General features: G+C 37.7%; 1 protein-coding gene across 5 annotated transcripts in view; it reads right to left on the minus strand.

Moving 5' to 3' along the window:
* Positions 1–21,375, minus strand: part of CNTLN (centlein) — a 352,113-nt gene that overhangs the window by 110,406 nt on the left and 220,332 nt on the right. For all 5 annotated transcript variants that reach the window (XM_061425221.1, XM_061425222.1, XM_061425223.1 and 2 more), the window contains one exon: positions 7,461–7,561. In XM_061425221.1, the coding sequence (XP_061281205.1) occupies positions 7,461–7,561 (101 nt within the window). The remainder of the gene's footprint in view (positions 1–7,460; positions 7,562–21,375) is intronic.

The following is a 21,375-nucleotide window of genomic DNA, read 5'->3' on the forward strand; positions in this document are numbered from 1 at the left end:
CAAGGCAAACCATTCAATATCACAGTAATTCAAGTCTATGCCCCAACCAGAACGCTGAAGAAGCTGAAGTTGAACAGTTCTGTGAAGATTTACAAGACCTTTTAGAACTAATACCCCAAAAAGATATCCTTTTCATTATAGCGGACTAGAATCAAAAGTAGGAAGTCAAGAAATACCTGGGGTAACAGGCAAATTTGGCCTTGGAATATGGAATGAAGCAGGGCAAAGGCTAATAGAGTTTTGCCAAGAGAACGCACTCATCATAGCAAACACCCTCTTCCAACAACACAAGAGAACACTCTACATATGCACATCACCAGATGGTCAACACTGAAATCAGATTGATTATATTTTTTGCAGCCAAAGATGGACAAGCTCTATACAGTCAGCAAAAACAAGACCGGGAGCTGACTGTGGCTCAGATCATGAACTCCTTATGCCAAATTCAGAATTAAATTGAAGAAAGTAGGGAAAACCACTAGACCATTCAGGTATGACCTAAATCAAATTCCTTATGATTATACAGTGGAAGTGAGAAATAGATTTAAGAGACTAGATCTGATAGAGTGCCTGATGAAGTATGGACGGAGGTTTGTGACACTGTACAGGAGGCAGGGATCAAGACCATCCCCATGGAAAAGAAATGCAAAAAAGTGAAATGGCTGTCTGGGAAGGCCTTACAAATAGCTGTGAAAAGAAGAGAAGCAAAAAGCAAAGGAGAAAAGCAAAGATATAAGCATCTGAATGCAGAGTTCCAAAGAATAGCAAGAAGAGATAAGAAAGCCTTCTTCAGCGATCAATGCAAAGAAATAGAGGAAAACAACAGAATGGGAAAGACTAGAGATCTCTTCAAGAAAATTAGAGATACCGAGGGAACATTTCATGCAAAGATGGGCTCGATAAAGGACAGAAATGGTATGGACCTAACAGAAGCAGAAGATATTAAGAAGAGATGGCAAGAATACACAGAAGAACTGTACAAAAAAGACCTTCATGACCCAGATAAGCACAATGGTGTGATCACTGACCTAGAGCCAGACATCCTGGAATGTCAAGTCAAGTGGGCCTTAGAAAGCATCACTATGAACAAAGCTAGTGGAGGTGATGGAATTCCAGTTGAGCTATTTGAAATCCTGAAAGATGATGCTGTGAAAGTACTGCACTCAATATGTCAGCAAATTTGGAAAACTCAGCAGTGGTCACAGGACTGGAAAAGGTCAGTTTTCATTCCAATCCCAAAGAAAGGCAATGCCAAAGAATGCTCAAACTACCACACAATCACACTCATCTCACACACTAGTAAAGTAATGCTCAAAATTCTCCAAGCCAGGGTTTAGAAATACGTGAACCGTGAACTTCCAGATGTTCAAGCTGGTTTTAGAAAAGGCAGAGGAACCAGAGATCAAATTGCCAACATCCGCTGGATCATCGAAAAAGCAAGAGAGTTCCAGAAAAACATCTATTTCTGCTTTATTGACTATGCCAAAGCCTTTGACTGTGTGGATCACAATAAACTGTGGAAAATCTTTAATAAATGGGTATACCAGAGCACCTGCCCTGCCTCTTGAGAAACCTATATGCAGGTCAGGAAGCAACAGTTAGAACTGGACACAGAACAACAGACTGGTTCCAAATAGGAAAAGGAGTACGTCAAGGCTGTATATTGTCACCCTGCTTATTTAACTTCTATGCAGAGTACATCATGAGAAACGCTGGGCTGGAAGAAGCACAAGCTGCAATCAAGATTTTCGGAGAAATATCAATAACCTCAGATATGCAGATGACACCACCCTTATGGCAGAAAGTGAAGAGGAACTCAAAAGCCTCTTGATAAAAGTGAAAGAGGAGAGTGAAAAAGTTGGCTTAAAGCTCAACATTCAGAAAACAAAGATCATGGCATCTGGTCCCATCACTTCATGGGAAATAGATGGGGAAACAGTGGAAACAGTGTCAGACTTTATTTTGGGGGGCTCCAAAATTACTGCAGATGATGACTGCAGCCATGAAATTAAAAGACACTTACTCCTTGGAAGGAAAGTTTTGACCAACCTAGATAGCATATTCAAAAGTAGAGACATTACTTTGATAACAAAGGTCCATGTAGTCAAGGCTATGGTTTTTCCTGTGGTCATGTATGGACGTGAGAGTTGGACTGTGAAAAAAGCTGAGTGCCGAAGAATTGATGCTTTTGAACTGTGGTGTTGGAGAAGACTCTTGAGAGTCCCTTGGATTGCAAGGAGATCCAACCAGTCCATTCTAAAGGAGATCAGTCCTGTGTGTTGTTTGGAAAGTCAGATTCTAAAGCTGAAACTCCAGTACTTTGGCCACCTCATGCGAAGAGTTAACTCATTTGAAAAGACTCTGATGCTGGGAGGGATTGGGGGCAAGAGGAGAAAGGGACGACAGAGGATGAGATGACTGGATGGCATCACCAACTCGATGGACTTGAGTCTGTGTGAACTGTGGGAGTTGGTGATGGACAGGGAGGCCTGGTGTGCTGCAATTCACCGGGTCGCAAAGAGTCAGACACGATTGAGCGACTGAACCGAACTGAATATACAGCAAAATTTTTTTAAAAGTTAAGTGTTTTCAACTTAAGATAGGCTGTTATAGATATAAGTTGTCATATATAAGCCTCCTGTGTGTTTGCATGCTAAGATGCTTCAGTCATATCTGACTCTTAGCAACCTGATGGACTGTAGCCTGCCAAGCTCCACTGTCCATGGGATTCTCCAGGCAAGAATACTGGAGTGAGTTGCCATTTCCTCCTCCAGTGGATCTCCCTGACCCAGGGATGAACCCGTGTCTCTTGTTTCCTGCATTGGCAGGCACGTTCTTTTCCACTAACAACACCTGGGAAGCCAATATAAGCCTCCTAGTAATGACAAGCAAAAACCTACAATAAACACACAAAAGATAAGCAGAAAGGAATATAAATACATTTATACAACTAAAGTTATCAAAGTATAGAAGGAGAGAATAAGAGAATAAAGGAAGAGAGTAGAACCACAAAAGACAGCCAGTAAACAATTAAGAAAACCATCAATATGTACATCAGATCAGATCAGATTAAATCATTCGCTCAGTCGTGTCCGACTCCTTGCGACCCCATGAATTGCAGCACGCCAGGCCTCCCTGTCCATCACCAACTCCCAGAGTTCACTCAGACTCACGTCCATCGAGTCAGTGATGCCATCCAGTCATCTCATCCTCTGTCGTCCCCTTCTCCTCCTGCCCCCAATCCCTCCCAGCATCAGAGTCCTTTCCAATGAGTCAACTCTTCACATGAGGTGGCCAAAGTACTGGAGTTTCAGCTTTAGCATCATTCCTTCCAAAGAAATCCCAGGGCTGATCTCCTTCAGAATGGACTGGTTGGATCTCCTTGCAGTCCAAGGGACTCTCAAGAGTCTTCTCCAATACCACACTTTAAAAGCATCAATTCTTTGGCGCTCAGCCTTCTTCACAGTCCAACTCTCACATCCATACATGACCACAGGAAAAACCATAGCCTTGACTAGATGAACCTTTGTTGGCAAAGTAATGTCTCTGCTTTTGAATATGCTATCTAGGTTGGTCATAACTTTCCTTCCAAGGAGTAAGCGTCTTTTAATTTCATGGCTGCAGTCACCATCTGCAGTGATTTTGGAGCCCCCAAAAATAAAGTCTGACACTGTTTCCACTGTTTCCCCATCTATTTCCCATGAAGTGGTGGGACCGGATGCCATGATCTTCGTTTTCTGAATGTTGAGCTTTAAGCCAACTTTTTCACTCTCCACTTTCACTTTCATCAAGAGGCTTTTGAGTTCCTCTTCACTTTGTGCCATAAGGGTGGTGTCATCTGCATATCTGAGGTTATTGATATTTCTCCCAGCAATCTTGATTCCAGTTTGTGTTTCTTCCAGTCCAGCGTTTCTCATGATGTACATACATATCAGCAATTATTTTAAGTGGAAATGCCCTAAATTCTCCAACAAAGACACAGAGTAGCTAGATGAATAAAAATAAGATAAGACCTATCTATATACTGACTACAAAAGATTCACTATAGATGTTAAGACACATATAGATTGAACATGAAAGGATTGAAAAAAATATTTTATGCAAAAGGAAACCAAAGGAAGCTGAGGTAGTGACACTTGTATTGGACAAAATAGTCTTTAAAACAAGACTGTTACAGAAAACAAAGATGGATATTATATAATGATGAAGAAGCTGTTCAACAAGAGGATTTAACATTTGCAAACATTCATACATCTTACATAAGAGCATCTAAATATAGAAAGCAAATATTAAGAGACCTAATGGTAGAAACAGATAGTAATACCGTAGCTGTTCTGCTCAGACTTAATATTTCATGATAGTTCAGTCTTACTGGGTTGTATGTTTCCAGGAATTTATCCATTTATTTTCTAGGTTGAGCAATTTGTTGGAATTTATTTATTATAAATATTTTCCTATGATTCTTTGTATTGTATTTCTGTGTTATCAGTTACAACACCTCCTATTTCATTTTTTATTTTATTTGAGTTCTCTCTTTTTTTCTTATACATATAGCTAAAGGCTTGTCAATTTTGTTTATCTTTTCAAAGAACCAGCTCTGAACAGATTTATAACTGGTAAGGAGACTGAATCAGTAATCAAAAACCTCCCAACAAACAAAAACCAGGACCAGATGGCTTCATTAATGAATTCTACAAAATATTTAGGGAATTAATATTAATTCTTCTCAAACTCTTCCAAAATATTTAAGAGAAGGGAGCTCTTCCAAACTCATTTTACACGGCCAATATTATCTTGATACCAAAACCAGAAAAGGATACCACAAAAAATGAAAATTATGGGCCAATTTAAAAATAGGCTAAAGATCTAAACAGACATTCTTCAAAAGAAGACATACAGGAATAATTTGCTTCAGTATGCTTTGCTTTACTAGTCTTCCTAGATATTGTGTTTTTCAGCAAATTGAGTATGTGGCAACCTTCTGTCAGCCAAGTCTACAGGTGCCATTTCTAATAGCATTTGGTTATTTTATGTCTCTGTTCCACATTTTGGTAATTTTCCCAATATTAATGGCAACCTATTCCAGTACTCTTGCCTAGAAAATTCCATGGACTGAGGAGCCTGGTGGGCTACAGTCCATGGGGTCGCAAAGAGTTGGACACGACTGAGTGACTTCACTTCACTTCACTTCAAGCAAAAGGATTACAACCCACTGAAAACTGAGATTACAGATAGCATTTTTTAGCAATAAAGTGCTTTTTAATTAAGGTAAGTACATTTCTTTTAGATATAATGCTATTGTACACTTAATAAACTACAATATAGTGTAAATACAATTTTTATGTACACTGCTGCTGCTGCTGCTAAGTCGCTTCAGTCGTGTCCGACTCTGTGCGACCCCATAGACGGCAGCCCACGAGGCTCCCCGTCCCTGGGATTCTCCAGGCAAGAACACTGGAGTGGGGTGCTACTGGGAAACCACATAAATCATGTGGCCTGCTTTATAGCAATATTCATTTTATTGTGGTGATCTGGAAAAAATACCTCGCAATATCTCCTAGAAATGCCGGTACAGATGGCCAACAGATACACGAAAAGATGTTCAACATCATTAATCATTAGGGAATGCAAATCAAAACCATACTGAGATATCATCTCATATCTTTTAGAATATCTATTATGAAAAAGACAGAAAGTAACAAATCTTGGTGAGAATGTGGAGAAAAGAGAACTTTTGCGCACTTTTGATGGGAATGTAAAGAAGTACAGTCACTTTGTATAACAATATGGAGGTTCTTCAAAGAAATAAAAATAGAACTATTATATGCAATTCTACTTCTCCAGCAATTCTACTTCTGGGTATTTATCCAAAGACGATGAAAACACTAACATGAAAAGATATATGCACCCTATGTTCATTACAGCACTGTTTATGATAGCCAAGATATGGAAATAACCTAGGTGTTCATTGATGGATGATAGAAAGAAATTGTGGCATATATATATATATATATATATACACACACACACATACAGTGGATACTATTCAGTCATAAAAAAGAATAGCATCTTGACATTTGTGATAACATTGATGGGCCTCACAGACATTATGCTAAATAAATAAAGAAAACCAAATAATGTATGATGTCTATCATATGTGCAATCTAAAGAAACAAGGAAGCTCAGAAATAGGGACAACAAATCAATGACTTACAGAGGTGATAAAAGAAATGGGTGAAGGGGGTCAAAAGGTAAAAAGAAAACAAAAAGAAAAAAGAAAGGAGCACAGGTTTGAGAACTATGATCCCACATGTCGCAGGGCATGGCTAAAAAAAAAAAAGTAAAGAAAATAAAAAAGAGTAGTAAAAATAAAGGTCTCATCAGTATTTCACGTAGTGATCTTAGTAGTCACTAATGGTCACTGCCTTGATCTATGGCAAAAAAAAAAAAAAAAGAACTCAGTCAAAAAGTAAGCTTAAGTGAAAGTCACTCAAGTTATATCCGACTCTTTGTGACCCCATGGACTATACAGTCCATGGAATTCTCCAGCCCAGAATACGGGAGTAGGCAGCCATTCCCTCCTCCAAAATTTAAAATATGACATAAGTCAATGGTGTAAATCAGAAGGATTCAAATATTGGCCTTGACAAGTCATGAGTATACTAAATAAGTGAAACTGGAACAACAAAGTAATTGTGACAAAATCCAGAGGAGTGATATATAAACATTCAAATATTACATACAAATTATTAAGTATAAAAAACTAAGTGTAAATTATTAATTATAACTTGTCAACACCTAAAAAGCATAGTGTTAACAATTAAGCTGTAGCAAGGTTAAATAAGAAGGAACTCTGTCATATCAACCTTATTTACTTTTTTTAATGAGCTTACTTGAGGATGGACTGAAGTCATATAGTAAATACACTTATCTTGATTTTAACAAAGGAAAATCTTGCAATTGAAATAGATAATCCCCTTTTACTAAATACTCTCAGGTTAGGGTTCAGGCAGGTTTCAGATTTGCAGATCTCCAAGTTTCCTTCTAGCTTTAAGACTGTGACTCCAGGTGAGAATCACATCACTTCTAGAAAATGTAATGTCATATGAAAATATAAATGAATTATTGATAGTAACTACCTCTATATTATCAATAATTCTATATTACCTATAAAACTTTGAACAAACATAACCAATAAAACTTTGTCAATGAATAATAAAAGTGAATATTCTCTCCTTATCGAGTATTTCTTTAAAATTTTAATAAACTATAAACCTAACTTTTAAGTGTTCTCTCTACTTGATTTTCTCATGAAAGATGAAAATGCTAATAAGAGATGAAGGAGTAAAGCAATAGAAATAGGGAGAACAGGGTTAAGATTCTTAGAAGCTGAAAATAAAACATAAAAAACTGGATAATTTTAAACTGCCTACATTGAATATTTATTCTGACAAAGTTACCTTCTCTTCTCTCTGCCATAAATGTATTCAATTCTTGTATTGTTGCTTTATCAACAGACATATGTACTTTAAGTTTATCCAGTTCTTCTTGAAGATGCATTCTATGAAAATTAACATAATAAACAATTAGTTTAAATATGTAAGTTAAGAAAAATATGGCAAACATGTAAAGGTGGCAAAAATAATTTTAAAATACATAAATTAGTAGTAAAAAAAAGAGCATATTAATATTAACAAATTCTAACAATTAAAATTGAATTTTAATGACATCTGTAAAGTAAAATCTTTCAACTGAGTTTTAACTTTGTCTAAATAAACATACTAAATAATTAAAAACATAAGCTACATAATTTGAAAAAATCTATTGACTTACCAGATCATTTTCTAACACACAGATACACAATATAAAATAATAATAAAACATTAATACCTATCACTGAAAATAAAGAGTAAATCTAAAGATGCCAAATAAAGGCAAAAAACCCTTACTAGTAAAATGAAATTGAGCTACCATGACAAGAGACCTGGATTAAATGACGTCCATGGAGAGCTCTAACCTTGAGACCTGAGTGGACATGAAAATTTATCTGCAGGGACCTTCACAGCTGAGACACAAAACTGGATTAACTGCAGGAAGCTGGGACACAACATTTTCTGAATGAAAACCTGAGTATCTGAGCTTATCTGGCTGAAGTTCCATTAAAAAGAAGCTTTTTGTCCAGTCTAAGGGCAAGAAAGAGTCAACCATGTATGATCAGAAACATAAGTATATATTGTTCTTGTTGAGTTACTAAGTCATGTCCAACTCTTTGTGACCTCATAGACTGTAGCACACCAGGCTCCTATGTCCTCCTCTATCTCCTAGAGTTTGCTCAAATTCATCATGTTTACTGAGTCAGTGATGTTATCTAACCACCTCATCCTCTGCTCCCCTCTTTTTCCTTTTGCTGTCAATTGTTCCTAGCGTCGGGGTCTTTTCCAATGAGTCAGCTCTCCACATCAAGTGGCCAAAGTATTGGAGCATCAGCTTCAGCATCAAGTGAAAGTGAAAGTTGCTCAGTTGTGTCCAACTCTTTGCAACCCCATGGACTGGGGCCTGCCAGGCTCCTCTGTCTGGAATTCTCCAGGCAAGAATACTGGAGTGGGTAGCCATTCCCTTCTCCAGAGGATCTTCCCGACCCAGGGATCAAACCCAGGTTTCCCACATTGCAGGTGGATTCTTTACCGTTTGAGACACCAGGGAAGCCCAAGAACACTGGAGTGGGTAGCCTATCCTTTCTCCAGGAGATCTTCCCAACACAGGGATACAACCAGGAGCTCCTGTATTTCAGGCAGATTGTTTACCAGCTGAGCTACCAGGGAAGCCCAAAAGTGAAAGTGTTAGTCACTCTGTCGTGCCCGGCTCTTTGTCACCCCTTGGACTGTAACCCACCAGGCTCCTCTGTTCATGGAATTCTCCAGGCAAGAATACTGGAGTAGGTTGCCATCAGTCCTTCCAATGAATATTCATGGTTGATTTCCTTTAGGATGGACTGGTTTGATCTCCTTGAAGTTCAAGGGACTCTCAAGAGTCTTTTCCAGTACCACAATTTGAAAGAATCAATTCTTAGCTGTTCAGACTTCTTTATGGCCCAACTCTCACATCTGAACATGACTACTAGAAGAAAACCTTAGCTTTAATTAGATCTTTGTCAACAAAGTGATATCTCTGCTTTTTAATATACTGTCTAGGTTTGTCATACCTTTCCTTCCAAAGAGCAAGTGTCTTAATTTCATGGCTGCAGTCACCATCTGCAGTGATTTTGGAGTCCAAGAAAATAAAGTCTGTCACTGTTTCTACTGTTTCCAAATCTCTGCCAGGAAGTGATGGGACCAGATGCCATGATTTTAGTTTTTTGAATGTTAAGTTTTAAGCCAGCTTTTTTGCTCTCCTCTTTCACCCTCATTAAGAGGCTCTTTAGTTCCTCTTTGCTTTCTGCCATTAGAAAGGTATCACCTGGGTTGTCCCAGTGCACTAGCCCCAAGCATCCAGTATCGTGCATCGAACCTGGACTGGCATCTCGTTTCATACATGATATTTTACATGTTTCAATGCCATGGGGAGGGAGGAGGGAGGAGGGTTTAGGATGGGGAACACATGTATACCTGTGGCAGATTGATTTTGATATTTGGCAAAACTAATACAATTATGTAAAGTTTAAAAATAAAATAAAATTAATTAAAAAAAAGAGAGAACATAAAAAAAAAATAAATAAATAAAATACCTACAAAAAAAAAAAAGAAAGGTATCATCTGCCTATCTGAGGATGTTGATATTTCTCCTGGAAACCTTGATTCCAGCTTGTGATTTATCTAGTTCAGCATTTCACATGATGTACTCTGCAGGTAAGTTAAATGTGCAGAGTAACAATATATTGCCTTGTACTCCTTTCCCAGTTTTGAACAGGCAAGTTTTTCCAGATCTGGTTCTAACTTTTGCTTCTTGATCCGCAAACAGGTTTCTCAGGAGACAGGTAAGGTGGTCTGGTACTCTTGTCTCTCTAAGAATTTTTCACAGTTTGTTGTGATTCACACTGTCAAAGGCTTTAGTAGTCAATGAAGCAGAAGTAGATGTTTTTCTATAATTCCTTTGCTTTCTCCATGATTCAACAAATGTTGGCAATTTGATCTCTAGTTCCTCTGGCTCTTCAAAACCCAGCTTGTACATCTGGAAATTCTCAGTTCATGTACTGTTGAAGGCTAGCTTGAAGGGCTTAAGCATGACCTTGCTAGCATGTGAAATGAGTGCAAATGTATGGTAGTTTGTACATTCTTTGGCATTGCTCTTCTTTGAAATTGGAATGACAACTGACCTTTTCCAGTCCTGTGGCCACTGCTGAGTTTTCCAAATTTGCTGGCATATTGAGTGCAGCACTTTCACAGCATCATCTTTTAGGATTTGAAATAGCTCAGCTGGAATTTTGTCACCTCCACTAGCTTTGTCTGTAGTGATGCTTCCTAAGGCCCACTTGACTTCACATTCCAGGATGTCTGGCTCTAGGTGAGTGACCACACCATCATGGTTATCCGGGTCATGAAGACCTTTTCTGTATAGTTCTTCTGTGTATTCTTGCCACCTCTTCTTAATCTCTTCTGCTTCTGTTAAGTCCGTAACATTTCTGTCCTTTATTGTGCCCATCCCTGCATGAAATGTTCCTTTGACAGTTTCAATTTTCTTCAAGAGATCTCCAGTCTTTTACATTCTATTGTTTTCCCCTATTTCTTTGTATTGCTCATTTAAGAAGGCCTTCTTTTTTCTCCTTGCTATTCTCCAGAACTCTTCATTCAGTTGGATACATCCTTCTCTTTCTCCCTTATCTTTTGCTTCTCTTCTTTCCTCAGCTATCTGCAAAGCATCCTGAGTCAACCACTTTGCCTTCTTGCATTTCTTTTCCAATTCATTTTCTATATTGCTGCTGCTCCTGCCAATTCGCTTTAGTCATGTCTGACTCTGTGCTACTCTATAGACGGCAGCCCACCAGGCTCTTCTGTCCCTGGGATTATTCAGGCAAGAATACTGGAGTGGGTTGCCATTTCCTTCTCCACATTTTCTATATTACTGACGTTAAAATTGAGCCATTATATGTTTGCAGAGACCTGAAGAAATGACAGTAATGTAAAAAGAGGTTTATGACCAGTGTAGATTTAGAGTTCCAGCAGACACAATAATCCACTACAGAGAGGTGTCTAAAACTGAGAGAATGCACAAGAGGAAAGCCACAACAGAAAATAATTCTCAAAGAAGTCAGGTTTGTAGATAAGAGTAAATATGAATAAGCTCAAAGCCATAAATGACAGTCTGTATATCACCCCATTCAAAATGGGAGAATTTACAAGCAAAGAGAAATAACACAATAATTTAAAATGAATTCTTACAAAATAAGAGTTTTTTAAATGGTGATAAAAAAGAAAAAAAAGTTATAAACATATATGAAAAAGAACAGGGGTTTTTGAGAGAAGACAAATTTTTAAAAAAGAACCAACTACTATATCTAGAAATGCTAATAAATAAAATAATAAAACTAGTAATAACAACATAATAACTGAAATTTAAAATTCAGTGGATGGATTAAATAGCACACCAACAAAGCTAATAAAACTTTGTAAAATTAAAGACAACACAAAGAAACAAAGCAGAGGAAACAGTAACTATATATATAGTGTGTTGGAATGAGAAGGCCAGAAAGCATCTAATAGAAATTATATGAAGAGAGAATTGAGAAAATGGAGGGGGGAGACAATATTTAATGTATAATAACTGAAGATTGAGAACCAATGAAAAATATTAATTAATAGATTGAGAGTATCAAAAATTGAAAGCAGAATTAATAAAACTATATTTACACTAGGAACATACCAAAACTGAGGACACCAAAGAAAACAAGGCAACTCTGAAATGAATAGAATGAGAAAAAAAACAACAATTAATGAATTCAGGAAAGACAGTAGGCTTCTGATATTAATAAGAAAATCTGATGGAAAATAAGTAATATTTTCCATATTCCATGGTTTACTACTCACAGGTCCTATATTAAAGAACTATTAAAGAATATTCTATTTCAGGAAGAAAAAACTCAAAAGCAATGTATACAACAAAATAGGATATGATGAAAGAAGTATAAATATGTACATAACAGCAAGCAAACATTTATTAAGCAAAGCAATCAAAATATCTAAGTAAAGGTAAAACTAACATTCTGAACAACAAAATGATATTAGATGAATGAGAGGATCAGAATTAAAGCATTTGAAGATCCTTGCATTGTAAAAGAAGGATGGAAGCATACTGAAGAAATTAAGACTGTCAAATAAATGAAGCATAATTTCAAGAAAAAACATTTAAAGAATGGAAAACAAAAATTTACGAACTAGCAGAGCACGAAAATGAACTAAAAATATAATCAAATTGAAGGAAAGAAGTATCTTTAAAAGAATCATAAAAAATGAAATATACACTAAGAAAAATATTAAGGATAAATATGAACCTTATAGAACAGTGAAAGAAATGATTTGCTAGGAAGATATAACAGTTCTAAATTTTTAGAACTAAAAAACTATATTTCTTGTACTAAACAAGAAATATAATTCTTAAAATAATTCAAATTAAAAGGTATATAAAGTGGAAAAAAAAAAAACTAGTAGTCTCTGCTTCTCCCCACTCAGTTTACTTCCTGAAAAAAATTAGAGTTTGATACAAATAATTATATTTTTGTTCATAGAAACATAAATACACATATATAAAGATTTAACAAATTGGAATCTTACACATTTGAAATTAGGTTGCACTTAGGTTACAGGTTGATGGGAAGGGCAAACAAACATGCACACATATAGGCATCCATGCTGAGTTAAGTCCAACTCTTCAGGACCCCATGGACTGCAGCCCACCAGGCTCCTTTGTCCAAGGAGTTTTCCAGGAAAGAATACTGGAGTAGTTGCCACTTTCCTCCTCCTGGGGATCTTCTCGATCAAGGGATCGAACCCGCATCTGCTGTGTTTCCTGCACTGGCAGGTAGATTCTTTACCACTGAGCCATTTGGGAAGCACACACATCTATATCCAACCACAAAGTGATTAAGTTTAAATTAGGTTCTTGCTTTGTTTTGCTAAGAACATAGAACATAATGTAGCAAGATGGCCCCACAAAGAAAAACCAGATGTAGCTCATCTTAACTTAGTTTTCCTTGGCTCTTACTTAGATCACTACCCAGTGGAACACAGTGCTACAGCTATTGGAAATGTTATTTCATGCTTCTTTAGAGGTATTCTATGCTTACAGTTGTTTTGTTTTTTTTTTTTTTAAGGAAGAATTCACAAAGTCTGTACTGTTAATGTGAAGCATTTATAAACACTAGGGACTGCCTTGTTCTTGAGTCAAAATAAGTACCAACAAACCACACATCTTAATGGGTATTTGGATAAGTAGCTGACAGAGTAAAGCGCCCAGGCACTCCCAAGCAGGATAAACATTGGCTACTTAGGGACTCAGATTTATTACCCATTTATTCCGCTGTTTCTGATGTTCTGTTTGGTATGGAAACCACAATTCAAAATCTACTTCTGACTGGACAAATTATGTGAGGTGATTGTATTCAGATGGTGGAGAACAGACTACAATGAACTTTGATTAACAAAGAGAGTCCGAAGGACAGTCCAGATTTCTGCCAGGAGGCACTCATGATGATGTCATGATGTAGGAAGAGGGAGTCTTCAGTGATCAGAAGAAAAAGAGACTGGAGTTTGGGAAAGCTGAAATGTTTGGAATTTGTAAAGCACGGTACTCAGGAGGAAGCTCCAGAGGAGGAACTGTAGAACTTTGCATTAGAATTCATTTGAGTCTTTCGATGCATATTTTGTTGCACAAGCATAGTATAACACCGATACAGTATACTAACGCGTATATATGGAATATAGAAAGATGGTAACAATAACCCTGTATACAAGACAGCAAAAGAGACACTGATGTACAGAACAGTCTTTTGGACTCTGTGGGAGAGGCAGAGGGTGGGATGATTTGGGAGAATGGCATTGAAATACGTATAATATCATATATGGAACGAGTCGCCAGTCCAGGTTCGATGCACGATACTGGATGCTTGGGGCTGGTGCACTGGGACGACCCAGAGGGATGGTACGGGGAGGGAGGAGGGAGGAAGGTTCAGGATGGGGAACACATGTATACCTGTGGCAGATTCATTTCGATGGTTGGCAAAATCAATACAATATTGTAAAGTTTAAAAAAAAAAAAAAAGTTCAGTAAGGCAAGCTGAGAACAACCAGTGCCTCAGAACTATTCCCAGAGCTCTCATGGCACTGGGAGACATGTGAATTCTAACCAGCTAGAGGGAGAAGGCAATGGCAACCCACTCCAGTGTTCTTGCCTGGAGAATCCCAGGGATGGAGGAGCCTGGTGGGCTGCCGTCTATGGGGTCGCACAGAGTTGGACACCACTGAAGCGACTTAGCAGCAGCAGCAGAAGCAGAGGGAAGAATCTCGTTGAACATTAGGGGTACTCAGCAAAGAACCCAAAAGGGTCATTCCAATGAACAGGGTACTCCAAGTCTGTGCTAACAAGGTGTTTTAATATATCTGAAAATATTTAAACTGAAATTTTAAACATACTTCTCTGGGTATAAATAACAGAAAAAAATGGATGGAAATCAGTAAGGACATAGAATGAAAACTCTTCACTGAAAATTTATAAAAGTCTGTCCAATAACATCAAAACACATATTGTTTTCAAGTGCTATGGACTTGCATCAAAATAAAACTATAATGCTGAAACATAAAACATTTTAAATAAAATTTTTAAAAAACTAAATCATGCAAATTATTTTCTATGGCCACAATATCAGTACACTTAAAGTAGAAATCAACACCAATTATATCTGGAAAATCTTCAGATATGTGAAATTAAAGAAACTAAAATACTTTTTTCTCAATGAACAATCTAAGAGGAATTAGAAAATATTTGAACTTATAAAAAAATAAAACACAATCTTCGAAAATTTGTGAAGTGCTAAAGCAGTGCCTACATGCATTTCTAGATCATTATATATGTATATTAGAAAAGAAGAAAGACCTACAATGATGTAAGCTTCCAAACTGAAAAAGAAAACTAGTAAAAGAGGACAAAGCAATTTGACTGCTTTTTCATACGTATATTGCTTACCTGGAGATAGTTCCTTTGTGAAATATTTGTTCAAATGTTTTGCTCATATTTCTACTGGATTGACAGTCCTTTTCTTATTTATTCATAGGAACTATATATTCTGGGTATTAGCCCTTTGCTAGACATATACCTTTGTCTTTTTGTGCTCTGACACATCTTTCTGGGCTCTAAAAGTTGCCTTTTGATTAACTGAATGGTATCTTTCAATGAATAGAAGTTATTGATTTTAACACAGCCCTGTTTACCATATTTTAGTTTAAATTTAGTCTATTCTTTAAATCTTTGTCTACTACAAAGACAAAAAGGTGCTCTTCTATGATTTTCCTTAAAAGTTTTATTACTTAATCTTTCAAATTTAGACCTGTAGTCCACCTTGAATTGATTTCTATGTATGATAAGAATACAATATCATTATAATATATATAATATAATAATTTAGCTATACAGCTAACTTTTAGCTATATAGATATATCAACTGCTATTTTGGTTGTTTCCATTTTTAATAATTATAAATAATTCTGTAGTTAACATCCTTGCATATGTGTTGACATGTGAGATTACTATTTTTTGAGTACATACTTTAAAAGGCAGAAAAATGTCTCACACACAAAAAATTATGTAGACTAAGGCAAACAACATTAATGTACCAATTATTTAGATTTTAAAATACTAATATTATGTAATATTTAATCCATAGTTTTCATTTTTGTGAAAAAATTAAATTATTTTGTTATTGAGGATGAGATCGTTAGATGGCATCACCAGCTCAATGGAGATGAGTTTGAGCAAACTCCGGGAGAAGGTGAAGGACAGGAAAGCCTGGTGTGCTGCAGTCCATGGGATTACAAAGAGTTGTACAACACTGAGCGATTTAACAACAACAACAATTCCGTTGCCAACAAAGGTCCATCTAGTCAAGGCTATGGTTTTTCCAGTAGTCATGTATGGATGTGAGAGTTGGACTATAAAGAAAGCTGAGTGCCAAAGAATTGATGCTTTTGAACTGTGGTGTTGGAGAAGACTCTTGAGAGTGCCTTGGACTGCAAGGAGATCCAACCAGTCCATCCTAAAAGAAACCAGTCCTGAATATTCATTGGAAGGATTGATGCTAAAGCTGCAACTCCGATACTCTGGCCACCTGATGCAAAGAGCTGACTCATTTGAAAAGACCCCCATGCTGGGAAAGATTGAAGGCAGGATGAGAAGGGGACGACAGAGGATGAGATGGTTGGATGTGATCACTGACTCAACAGACATGAGTTTGAGTAAACTCTGGGAGTTGGCAATGGACAGGGAGGCATGGTGTGCTGCAGTCCATGGGGTCGCAAAGAGTCAGACAGAACTGAGCGACTGAACTGAACTGAACTGAACAATTCTGTTATTCACTTTTATTTCCTCCCTAGAAATAATCAGTACCTTACATTTTTACATAGTATATATATATATGTCTGTGTATACAATTATATACAACTATATTTTTGTGGATGTATGTGTGTGTTTGTATGTGCACACACACACATATATATATATTCACAAAAACAGTGCTGTTCTATGACTTAAATTTCTATATTTTTAGAGAACGTAGTATATATACTATTATTGAATTTTCTTCATTTAACTCAACTTTTGCTTTTGAGGATCTATACGTTGCTTTATAGATCCAATTCATTCATGTTAAATGCAGCATAGTTCACATTACATTTAATATAAATATAGTATCACCAACTCAGTGGACATGCATTTGAGCAAACTCCAGGAGATAGTGAAAGACAAGGGAGCCTGGCATGCTGCAGTACATTGAGTCACAAAGAGCTGGACATGAATTAGCTCTGGAGCAATAACAACATATTAATATATCATGATGCACTTATATTAGCTTATTATGGACATTTAGATTGCTTATTGGAGAAGGCAATGGCAGCCCATTCCAGTACTCTTGCCTGGAAAATCCCATGGGTGGAGGAGCCTGGTAGGCTCAGGCCATGGGGTCGTGAAGAGTCGGACACGACTGAGCGACTTCACTTTCACTTTTCATTTTCATGCATTGGAGAAGGAAATGGCAACCCACTCCAGTGTTCTTGCCTGGAGAATCCCAGGGATTGGGGAGCCTGGTGGGCTGCCGTCTATGGAGTCACACAGAGTCGGACATGACTGAAGTGACTTAGCAGGGCATTGGTTTGAGCAAATGCACAAATCATAATGCCATTTTTCCCATTTTGTGTCACCACTGTTTCCTTATTGGAAGTTTTTATTCTACATCTGTTGATTTCCCTGCTAAGCTGTGAGATCCCATAAAAGGGTGGCATATTATTTCTCCATGTGTACCTGTGTCTAGCAGAGTGCTTAGCTGCAGCATTTTCTACAGACTACAAGTTAGTATAAAAACATCAAAACTACCCACTGGAAAGGGTCAGTTTTCATTCCCATCCCCAAAAAAGGCAATGCCAAAGAATGCTCAAACTACCGCACAATTGCACTCATCTCACACACTAGTAGAGTAATGCTCAAAATTCTCCAAGTCAGGCAATACGTGAACCGTGAACTTCCAGATGTTCAAACTTGTTTTAGAAAAGGCAGAAGAACCAGAGATCAAATTGCCAACATCTGCTGGATCATCGAAAAAGCAAGAGAGTTTCAGAAAAACATCTATTTCTGCTTTATTGACTATGCCAAAACCTTTGACTATGTGGATCACAATAAACTGGAAAATTCTGAAGGAGATGGGAATACCAGACCACCTGACCTGCCTCCTGAGAAATCTGTATGCAGGTCAGGAAGCAACAGTTAGAACTGGACATAGAACAACAGACTGGTTCCAAACAGGAAAAGGAGTGCTGTATATTTTCACCCTGCTTATTTAACTTATATGCAGAGTACATCATGAGAAATGCTGGGCTGGAGGAAGCACAAGCTGGAATCAAGATTGCCAGGAGAAATATCAATAACCCCAGATATGCAGATAACACCACCCTTATGTCAGAAAGTGAAGAAGAAATAAAAAGCCTCTTGATGAAAGTGAAAGAGAAGAGTGAAAAGGTTAGCTTAAAGTTCAACATTCAGAAAACTAAGATCATGGCATCTGATCTGGTCACTTCATGGCAAACACATGGGGAAACAGTGGAAACAGTGGCTGACTTTATTTTTGGGGACTCCAAAATCACTGCAGATGGTGACTGCAGCCATGAAATTAAAAGACGCTTACTCCTTGGAAGGAAAGTTATGACCAACATAGACAGCATATTAAAAAGCAGAGACATTACTTTCTCAACAAAGGTCCATCTAGTCAAGGCTATAGTTTTTCTAGTAGTCATGTATAGATGTGAGAGTTGGACTATAAGAAAGCTGAGAGCCAAAGAATTGATTCTTTTGAAATGTGGTGTTGAAGAAGACTCTTGAGAGTCCCTTGGATTGCAAGGAGATCCAACCAGTCCATCCTAAAGATCAGTCCTAGGTGTTCATTGGAAGGACTGATATTGAAGCTGAAACTCCAATACTTTGGCCACCTAATGCAAAGAGCTGACTTATCTGAAAAGACCCTGATGCTAGGAAAGATTGAGGGCAGGAGAAGGGGACGACAGAGGATGAGATAGTTGGATGGCATCACTGAATCAATGGACATGGGTTTGGGTAGACTCCAGCAGTTGGTGATGGACAGGGAGGCCTGGTGTGCTGCAGTTCATGGGGTCACAAAGAGTTGGACATGACTGAGCGACCGAACTGAACCTACCCACTACAAGCTCCTTATTTATTTAGCCAAGGATACAAAAAACATACTGTGAATTTCTGTGCATCTTTTCTTAACTTGTAGCGTTCATATCAAAGATGAGGTGGATTTGCTATATAAGAAAAGCTTAATATCTTGCAGTACTGGAGCCCCTTTAATATTTACTACTCAGAAAGAATGTACACAAACATTTATACTAATGTTTATATTTAGGAGAATATTACCATGTTTGTTTAGCAGGATGTTAACATGATCTTGTTCGTTCATACATTTAACTTAGTGTCAGTAAGGCAACATCCTCAACTAAGTGAAAAGGCTATAAGCCTACTGACATTTCTGTAGGCTTTCCTTGCTCCTTTCTATCTAGCATCCCAAAGAATGGTTTCACTTTATCAGTACACAGCAAGTGCCCCAAGAAAAAACCTCATTAGAGTTCGAAATTATTACTCTTGAGTACACCTACTGCATACTAAGTCCCTGGCTTAGCACCTAGTTCTGAATGATACTGTTTAAATACTGAATAGATAAATAAATGAAAATATGAATATTTATTAGATAAATATTGAAGGAACCATCCAATTTATAGTTCATAAACTACTAAGTTCATAGTCTTTTGTAAGGATATCATTATGATATAACAAGTAGATGTATTTTATAAATCTAAATGAATTATTATATGAATTATAATCTATGCAAAATTTTCCAATCATTAGATTGCCATACTACAGCCACAACAAAAACTCTGACCATAATTATTGGTAAAACCACAATAATACAGGTCAGCAGTAGTGTCATTTTAATTATATTTTAAAAACTAATTTAGAGTTGTCATAATTTTTTAATTGGGGCTTCACTGGTGGCTCAGCTGGTAGAGAATCCACCTGCAATATGGGAGACCTGGGTTCGATCCCTGGGTTGAGAAGATCCCCTGGAGAAGAGAACAGCTGCCCACTCTAGTAGTCTGGCCCGGAGAATTCCATAGACTGTGTAGTCCATGGGGTGGCAAAGAGTTGGAACGTTAACTTTTACAACTGGATTGGATTTAGAGTTGTCAGAGAATTTCTTATTAAGGTCTTGAAAAGTAAACTCAGTTTTTAAGACTGGAGTTACAAGTACTACCCAAATCTGTGGAGATTTTCTTTGACTGTTTCTTAGCCTTACAGTTTAAAGACAGCTATTACTGTATGTGCTCAGTGTCTGATTCTTTGCGATCCCATGTACGGTACCCCATTAGGCTCCTCAGTCCATGAAGTGAATGTTCCAGGCAAGGAATACTAGAGCAGGTTGCCATTTCCTGCTCCAGGCCATCTTCTCAACCCAGGGATTGAACCTAGTCTCTTGGGTCTCCTGCTGTGGCAGGCATATTCTTTAGCACTAGTGCTACCTGGGAAGCCCCTATTTCTGCATAAATAGGGGTAAAACTTACCCCTTAAACAGTCAGGACTGAGTATTCTTAAACTAGATCCTACTGTATAACACAAAAATAAGAGTGCCTGGTCTATAGAAAAACCAGCTGAAACTTCTGGTTCCTGACAAGTAGATATATTACCCCTATACTTCCCACTAATTAAATATAAAAGCTCTGAACACAATTACGGGTGGTCCTTTATTTACAATAGTTTGACAATGACTTTTCAACTTAACAATAGTACGAAAGCAATATGCATTCAGTAAATTGTACTTAGAATTTTGAACTTTGATTTTTCCTGGGCTAGTGGCATCCTGCAGAGAAGGCAATGGCACCCCACTCCAGTACTCTTGCTTGGAAAATCCCATGGACGGAGGAGCCTGTTAGGCTGCAATTCATGGGGTCGCTAAGAGTCGGACACGACTGAGTGACTTCACTTTCACTTTTCACTTTCATGCATTGAAGAAGGAAATGGCAGCCCACTCCAGTGTTCTTGCCTGGAGAATCCCAGGGACGGGGGAGCCTGGTGGGCTGCCGTCTATGGGGTCGCACAGAGTCAGAAACGACTGAAGTGACTTAGCATAGTGGCATCCTGAAAGATACTCCTGCATGATGCTGGGCAGCTGCAGAGAGTTGTAGCTCCAGCTAGTCATACAATCACAAGAGTAAACAGCCATTCACAACTTACAACCATTCTATACCCATACAGCCATTTTATTTTTCACTTTCAGTACACTAGTTAATAGATTATATGAGATATTTAACACTTTATTATAAAATGGGTTTTGCATGAGATGATTTTCCCAACTGCAGGCATATTTAAGTGTTCAATACATTTAAGTTAAGGTAGGCTAAGATATGGTATCAGGTAGGGGGTCATTATATAGCTTCCCTGGTGGCTTATCAGATGGTAAAGAATCTGCATGCAATGCAGGAGACCCAGGTTCAGTCGATGGGTTGGGAAGATCCCCTGGAGAAGGGAATGGCAACCCACTCCAGTATTCCTGCCTGGAGAATTCCATGGGCAGAGGAGCCTGGCGAGCTACAGTCCATGGGGTCGCAAAGAGGCAGA

Source organism: Bos javanicus, chromosome 8, assembly GCF_032452875.1.
Source record: "Bos javanicus breed banteng chromosome 8, ARS-OSU_banteng_1.0, whole genome shotgun sequence".
NCBI classification, from domain to species: domain Eukaryota; kingdom Metazoa; phylum Chordata; class Mammalia; order Artiodactyla; family Bovidae; genus Bos; species Bos javanicus.